An 8,569-nucleotide genomic window follows, 5' to 3' on the forward strand; every position below is an offset into this window, starting at 1 on the left:
CGGCGACCAATCCTGCGACCCGGCTGCGCCCGGGATGCGCTGACTGCTCGGTGCTCCACTTTGCCCGCCCTGAGAGGTGTTATCCAATGAAAGGCCGACATTCTACCCCTTGGCCAATCCCTAAACGAAGACAGGCATAGCCGTATGGACCAATCACAAGCGTCCCACCACACCACGCTTGCTAATTGCTGACGTATCACTCGCGTTTCCCCGCCCCTTTCTGCACTGGCCTAAGGGTAGCCATCGTCACATTATTTTTTTTTTAAATATATGTTTTTATTGATTTCAGAGAGGAAGGAAGAGGGAAAGAGAGATAGATGAGAGGGAATCATTGATCAGCTGCCTCCTGAACGCCCCCTAATGGGGATTGAGCCCGCAACCCAGGCATGTGCCCTTGGCTGGAGTCGAACCCGGGACCCTTCAGTCCACAGGGCGACGCTCTATCCACTGAACCAAACCAGCTAGGGCCCGTCGTCACATTCTTACCATCTCAGACCGCACTGACCAATCTCAGGCCAGCATTACGCCTGTCATCCCGCCTCCCGCATTGAGATGGCCAATCTTAGACAGGTATCACGCTCTATGGTTTTAGCCCTCCCTATTTCCAGATTCTCGCGAGATTCCTGAGCAGGCATTCAGACCAGTGGCCATGTCAGCTACCGGGGCGGAAGTCTAAGCCCACAAAGACTCACGGTGTTGGAGGTGGGGCTACAGTTCCGCTACGCGCAGCCGCGTGGGAGCCGCAGGTCCAGAACTTGACCTTGGTCTTGGCTGTTAGCCGGGCTTCTGACCTTAGTTCCACAATAGTAATGAGAGTGGTAGGCACTGTTCCAAGCACATTACGTGCAGTAACTTATTTGGCAGCAACTGTGCTGCTGCACAAATAACTGTATACCCGTGTTACTTCCCGTGTTACTTACTGTAAGGGAAAATGTGAGTTTCAACGGAAACCTATGCATTCACCTACAGGAATAGGGTGTCACAAACTACACCCTGCGGGCCAAATCCTGTCACTGCCTCTTTTTGTGAAGCCCACGAACTAAGAATGTTTCTTACATTTTTGCATTGGTCAGGGAAAAATCAAAATAATATGGGGCATGTGAGAATTATATGAAATTCAAACTTCTGTGCCCATTCGTTTGTGTTGCTTACTGTCATTCCAATGAGGTGTTTCAACAAAGACTTTGGCCTGTAAAAACTAAACTATTTATTATATGGCACTTTACCAAAAAAAAATTGCCCTTCGGCATATTCTGATTCTATGGAAACTTTTGTTAGCGTAAAAACATTTAATCCTGTAAAGAATTTTTGTGAGTTTATTTGAGCCAAACTGTCGACAATTGCCAGGAAGCAGAGTCAACGGATTGAGATAATGCTCCAGAGAATGGCAGTTCTTTTCATCTATTGTATACATTGCAATCAAAGGAGGGGACATAGATGGGTTACAAAATACCTTGGTGATAGACTAGAGAGGAGGGAGAAAGCAAAGAGGGGGGAACCTCTGGGATTGGATAAAAAGTAAAATGATAGACACATACTTAGGTGGGTGCAGATAATTAACAGTCAACAATTAACATGATAACAAAAACAATGAAGGAATTTGTGGTATCTGTCCTGGCGCCCAGGCACATTAGGTTGTGCCCCAAGGGGTCCAGAAAAAGGGAAGTTACAAGTTACCCAGACATTTCAAGAGTATGTTATCTTAGATGCAAAAAGACAGTTAGGCTCAGTTAAGGTAAAGGTTGACCTTGCCAGTGAAGATACTGGCCTAGGAGGTGACTACCCACCATAACTGCTTTTAGTTAAAAGTTTAATTCAAACCATCCTTTGTGGTTACTTTAGGTCTCTGAGTTTGCAAGCCCACCTGCAGACCTTCCCTGAGCTTGTCAGGTTAGCATGTGGCCCCTTTCGTCCACATTTTTTATAAACTGTAGTAACAGCAAAAAATAATTGTTAGGTCGCCGAAGGAGGAACGCACGAGGCCAGAGTAGTGAGGGATTTTATTCGATCATCCGCACACCAGACGGCTGAGCTTGGATGGCTCCGGCACCCAGTGAGGGGAGTCAGCGGCTTTTAAAGGACTTTTGGCGGGATTTTTTCCCTGGGCGGAGACTTCTTTATGCATACCCGGAGGGGAGAGAATGGAATGTGGTCACCACAAGTGCAATGTGGTCTTCAGCAAAGGGAATGTCCATAGTGAAATAACCTGTAAAGCCAGTTCCTGGGGGAGGGGTATCCACTCAATTGCTGGGTCAAGCCTAACAATAATTTTTGCCTATGGACGTGCAAATGAGTTCTGCCAGGTGGAAAGACATTCTTCCCCCAGTTATTTTTGCCGTACTTTGCATGTCCATTTTAATATGTTTGTTCTTTGGACCTCCTTTAAAATGGTGTTAACACCTGACCATTTGTCCTCATTTATAATAAGTTAACAACCATTTTAATCACATGCTCATTTTTACATCTGTTTGAGAGTCACGATTTTACCTTTTTTTGGTAAAATTATCCTTCAGCACTTAACTGCTGTCAAGTACCTCAGCCTGGTATTACAGACTTTAGATTTTACTGCATCTTGGTGGAAATCTTCCAACATGGTTAAAAAAGTCGAATTTTGACCCTAACCGGTTTGGCTCAGTGGATAGAGCGTCAGCCTGCGGACTCAAGGGTCCCGGGTTTGATTCTGGCCAAGGGCATGTACCTTGGTTGCCCGCACATACCCAGTAGGGAGTGTGCAGGAGGCAGCTGATTGATGTTTCGACTTTAGATTTTACTGCATCTTGGTGGAAATCTTCCAACATGGTTAAAAAAGTCAAATTTTGGTTCACAGGACAGTCAGGTAAACTTCATCAACAACCACATTCAAGAAACCAGGTTTCACTTTGGGGAGCTGATGTTTACAAAATCTTCACAGGAAAACTGGTTCACAACTGCCTTGCAGGTTCAGTCTTACAGGTGGATCCCGGCCCACCATGATCCTTGTAATATTTGAGGGATGTAGGAAATAGGCCTCTGTGATCCATCCTCAGCACAGTCAACGTTTAATGGAGACGGTTACTGAATTTCTCCAGGGCAAACGGAATGGAGAGAGGAGGGAAGAGGCTATAAGAACAAAGAACTGTGTACCTGAGCCAGCATTGTGGTGGAAATCCCCGAGGCACTGCCTCAACTACACAGGGGTAAGTGGAGACAACCAGAAAAGGGCTCAGCCCTTTTTAAAAAAAACATTTTTAAAAAATAACCCAACAAGACCTAGGAAACTGTAAACCCCATAGTACTCAGCCAGTGAGGAACCGGAGGAGGGACTCTCGCACCTTAGGGATAAATAGGCTGTGGTCCCTACTCCATGTGTGCCTGTACACCTGCTCTCGAGAACGAATTAAAGACCTCATTTTCGCCATGCTTCTGTCTCCTAGTTCACTGTTTTAATTTGGACAGGTGAACATTTCTCACAGGGGCTATCAAGAAGAAAGAAGCCTTGCCCGGCCAGCATGGCTCAATGGTGGAGCATCAACCTGTGAACCAGGAGGTCATGGTTCTAGGTTCTATTCCTGGTCAGGGCACATGCCTGGGTTGCGGGCTCGGTCCCCAGTAGGGAGCATGCAGGAGGGAGCTGATGATTCTTTCTCATCAATGTTTTTATCTTTTTCTCCCTCTCCCTTCCTCTCTCTGAAATCCATTTTTAAAAAAAGAAGAAAGTAGCCCTGGCTGGGTGGCTCAGTTGATTAGAGCATTATCCCAAAACGCAAAGGTTGTGGTTCTATCCCCAGTGAGGGGACATACAAGAATCAACCAGTGAACACATAAATAAGTGGAACAAATCAATGTTATTTTTTTCTCTCTAATCAATAAAATATTTAAAAAAAAAAAAAAGAATTTGCGACCTAACCAGTTTGGCTCAGTGGATAGAGCGTCAGCCTGCGGGCTGAAGGGTCCCAGGTTCGATTCCAGTCAAGGGCATGTGCCTTGGTTGCAGGTACATCCCCAGTAGCAGGTGTGCAGGAGGCAGCTGATTGATGTTTCTCTCTCATCGATTTTTCTAACTCTCTATCCTTCTCCCTTCCTCTCTGTAAAAAAAATCAATAAAATATATTTTAAAAAAAATTTTCCAAGAGGCATAGATACTGCAAGGTGAAACCTGGTCCAGTTTCTCATCTTTAGTTAACCAATGATAGAGGCTTTTCAAAGTCCAACCTGAGATTCCTTACAGAAACTTCCAGCAAAGCAAACTGAATGCCTGCTGCATCCTGGTGAATTATCAGGGAAAATCTAATTAGACCTGCCAAGGAAGTGCTTTCTTTGATATTCTTTTTTAAAAAATATATTTTATTGATTTTTATTTTATTTTATTGATTTTTTACAGAGAGGAAGGGAAGGGATAGAGAGTTAGAAACATCGATGAGAGAGAAACATTGATCAGCTGCCTCCTGCACACTCCCTACTGGGGATGTGCCCGCCACCAAGGTACATGCCCTTGACCAGAATCGAACCTGGGACCTTTCAGTCTGCAGGCCGACGCTCTATCCACTGAGCCAAACCGGTCAGGGCTCAGAGTGCTAACTTTATATGAAGAGGGCAGTACATATATTTCAGACCCTAAGGCATTATTACAGGTGCTTCATGGTTTGCTCAATTAATGCCTAGGTAAAAAAATAAAATAATGCCTAGGTAATTAACAAACATTCATTAACATTTACCAGATGTTAGCGGCAAATGAGGTGAACAAAAGGGACATGATGGATATGACAATTTGGGGTAGTTTTCCTGGCTCGCCACACAGTCCCACATACCTCTCCAGCACCACTCACCTGGAGAAGTTGCCATGGATGCCAGCTAATGTTTCTTCTCCCTTCCCAAACAGATACAGCTTGGTCTATAGCTGCACTGCCCCATCATAAGGAGACGATATTCTTTTTATTTTTTTTATTTAAAAAAAATATTTTATTGATTTTTCACAGAGAAGAAGGGAGAGTGATAGAGAGCCAGAAACATCGATGAGAGAGAAACATTGATCAGCTGCCTCCTGCACGCCCCCCACTGGGGATGTGCCCGCAACCAGGGTACATGCCCTTGACCGGAATCGAACCGGGGACCCTTCAGTCGAAGGCCGACGCTCTATCCACTGAGCCAAACCGGTTCGGCGATATTCTTTTTTTAATATATATATTTCTTATTGATTTCAGAAAGCAAGGGAGATAGAAACATCAATGATGAGAGGGAATCATTGATTGCCTGCCTCCTGCACGCCCCCTACTGGGGATTGAACTCACAACTGGAGCATATGCCCTGACTGGGAATGGAGCTCTGATCTCCTGGTTCATAGACTGACACTCAACCACTGAGCTACACCAGCTGGACATTATCCTTTTTAACAAAAGGGACAACACAAATATTATTCGACCATAAAAAAACAGAAGGAAACCTTGCTATTTGTGACAATATGGGGGAACCTGGAGGATACGATGCGGAGTGAAATAAGTCAGAGGACAAATATTGTGTGATTTTATTTATATGTGGAATTTAAAAAAGTAAAACTCATAGAAACAAAAGAACAGCAGTCGTCACAGGCCGGGGGGTGGGGAAAATGGAAGGATATTGTCACAATGTCTAGAAGGGTTTATTAAACTAGTTTCAATGTAGCACCATTCTCAGTGGTAGATTCTTGATCTTGGGGTAAAATCTGGACCTCATGGAATGTGTAAGTTATCTGGATGATGAGCTATAGCTGCTAAGTCAGGGATCAGAAAAATGAAGGCAGGTGGGAGCTCATTCTTCCATCAGCTTCCTCCAAGGGCAACAGCTGTCACTTGAGGCAGACGTCCCAGTGGGAGCTGGCCTTGGATGGGCAGAATTCTGGCTTCTCACCCTGGAGGAGACAGTGGTGAGTTGGGGGCCTGAGAGAGACCCTACCCCCACTCGATGAATCACTCTGGCTTACCTGGTACAACTGGCACACGACGGTTAGGAGCTGGCTAATGTCTTTCAAATGTTTCTGCACAAAGCAAGACAGGAGGTCACAAGTGCTACCTGCCCTGACCAGCCCATGCCAGGCCCAGAAGGGGTTGCAAATGGCCCCAAGTCTGGCCCCTGCCTCCCTGTCTTCCAGACTGGTGGGTACATCCATCACCCTGGTCCCTGCCCGAGGGCCAACCTGAGGGCCACTAGATTCTTACCCCATTGACGACGACCCAAGGCACATACTCATGGGGCGGCTCCAGAGCGTCTGTAAGTTGGGCATTCATGTGCAAGAGCTGTGTGCCACGGTCCCCCATTGCACAGTCCATGATGGCATCTGGGGACACCTTCGGGGCATAGATCTGCAGGCACTGAGGGCAGAGGAGGGCCAGTGAGCCTTAGCTATCTCCTTGTTATCTCCCCAACAGTCCCCCTAGGGGCCCCCCAAGCCAAGTTTCTGTTTCCTCACTGGCAATAAGGGATAGTTGGGTCCACAACAATGTAACAATGCATGTAAACAGCAGGTGCTTCATACATGCCTGAGTGGAGGCCCCTGAGGCAGAGCTTAGGCTGCTCCTGAGTCCACTATGACCAGACCTTCAGCCCCTGACTCCTACATTTTCCTCAGAGCTTTTATCTGTGCTGTTCCCTCTACCAGGAACACCCATCCCCCAGCTTCCTTGGCATCTCCTCAGGGCTCCCTCCTCTGTACTCTGCTAGCCCCAGTACGGTTCCACAGGGCTGGGGTGTCTCAGGGTGAGTCCTCCTGGGCGGCCTGAATATTTGATGAATGAATAATTGATCAGGGCAGATGAGTCATTCCTTTGGGAGCTCTTTTTCGTAATCTTCCAGGGAGGTGGACGGGCCCGTCTTGTCACCCCCATACCCCAGAGGAAGGTCATCATCTGTGTCCCTGCACATTCTTCTTCATGGAAGCCCAGCTCAGAGGCTCCTCCGAGAGAAAGCACTCCCTCGCCTACCCATGCCCCAGAAGATCTTCCTTCCCTTGATTCACAGATAGAGGCTTAGAGAGGAAAGAGCATTTCCCTGGGGCCATACAGAGAGTGGCTGTTGGGGACAGGACTTGAACCTGGGTCTGAGTATAGGGAAGGCCAGGGTCCCCCAACCCAGGCCAAGTAAGAGTATCACTCACTGGCTTCAGATTGCTCTCCATGTCATCCAATTCCTCTAAGCAGACAATGGTTAGGAAGGCTGCGCTCCACTCCAGCTGGTCCAACAGGCAGGCCTAGGGGTGGGCAGACAAAGGCATGAGAAGGGCCCAGAGCACGCCAAGACCACTCTGGTAATAACCATGGGCACCCATTAACAAAGCAATGAGTGGAGACACATCGGCAGGGGAGAGAGCTGGTTCCAATCCCCTCTGAGCCTGGATTTTACCCTCATTACCGCCTGAAGCCTCCCCGGCCTCCGTGTGCCCCACATGGGGCTCTGGGGCTGCTCACCTCCACCTTGTTCCACTTGCACTCCTCCTCTCCATGCTGGCATTCAAACTCCCACTTGCCACTGACATTCTGTTCCTGAAAGGCAGTGAGGTGAGTACCGGCCAGCTCGCCACAGGTGTCTCCCAATCCTGGCCACGGCCTCAGCTTCCCCGGCGCCCATGTACCTTGGCGTTTCCATAGGGCACCAGAGTGACATTGAGAATCTCATAGACCATCAGCCACGTGGGGAACAGCTCTCGGACCAGGAAGAGCCTGCAGCCACCGCACAGTGCCTCGTAGTAGAGACTCACGTTGACAGGTGGTGAGGGGGGCTTTCCAAGGGGCACCCGTGGGCACAGGTAACCGGCCTGTGCGGGAGGAAGGGGGATGAAGCAAGTTGTAGCTCTGCTTGGTTCTCTTGCAGAAAGAGAGATGCAAATAGTAAGTGCTCCATCCTGAGCGCACTCTCGACTCTAAGGCTTTACTGCGCCCTTAAGTCTGCTTGGCTGCAGAACAGATGGGACAGACGTGTATACCGCAGGCAATTAATGCATGCACAGCTCTCGCTTTTCTCCAGCTGAGGTGAAACCTCTGGCCCAGGGGAACCGTCTACGGCTAGGACTCAAGGCAAGCACATTTCTGGTCCCTGACCTCAATCCTGCCTTCCCAGAGGTGCATACCACAGGAGACTAATGGATGCTCATTTGGTGCCACTTCATGCCCAGAGCCTTGCCCCTACACCTGCTCTGACTCCTCTTCCTCCCAAGGGGCCCACTGAACCCTCCCACGCTCCCTGGGAGGTGGCACCTAATAAGTGCTGACTTCCGGCTCCAGCCGAGGGGCGCAGGCACCTCGGTTTGTGAGCAAGTCGCCCAGCCTCCGAGGCGGGTGTTGGCTGGGCGCTCTTCCTTGGCCGAAGTGCATCCTGTAGGGATGCGTGTGCCATGGGCAGGCTTGTCTGGGCTTCCCCTGGCCTCCAAGGGGAGACCCTGATTCCCACCCCAGATACACACATAGGTGCTCAGTGCACCCTCGGGCGGGGCGGGCGGGGACGGAGTGGGGAACGCCGAGCGTCTCGGCTAGAGATGGGAAAGCGAAAGTACTCGGAGTGCGGCCAGTGCCTGGAATTACAGGGGGGATTTCGGCACCGACGGGCGTGTCCCCTCCAGATGGCG

At 48.9% G+C, this 8,569-nt stretch overlaps 1 protein-coding gene across 1 annotated transcript; it reads right to left on the reverse strand.

The window, feature by feature from the left end:
* Positions 1-5,486: 5,486 nt before the first annotated feature.
* IFI30 (interferon, gamma-inducible protein 30) lies at positions 5,487-8,318 on the reverse strand. The gene is made up of 7 exons (XM_014545810.1): positions 8,217-8,318; positions 7,580-7,867; positions 7,416-7,490; positions 7,106-7,198; positions 6,171-6,323; positions 5,936-5,989; positions 5,487-5,863 (listed from the first exon to the last, which is right to left on the reverse strand). Exons 1-7 carry the CDS (start codon positions 8,316-8,318, stop codon positions 5,801-5,803), a joined length of 828 nt encoding a protein of 275 aa, XP_014401296.1. The 3' UTR covers positions 5,487-5,800.
* Positions 8,319-8,569: the final 251 nt, after the last annotated feature.

This window comes from Myotis brandtii, unplaced genomic scaffold, assembly GCF_000412655.1.
Source record: "Myotis brandtii unplaced genomic scaffold, ASM41265v1 scaffold421, whole genome shotgun sequence".
Taxonomy (NCBI): Eukaryota; Metazoa; Chordata; class Mammalia; order Chiroptera; family Vespertilionidae; genus Myotis; species Myotis brandtii.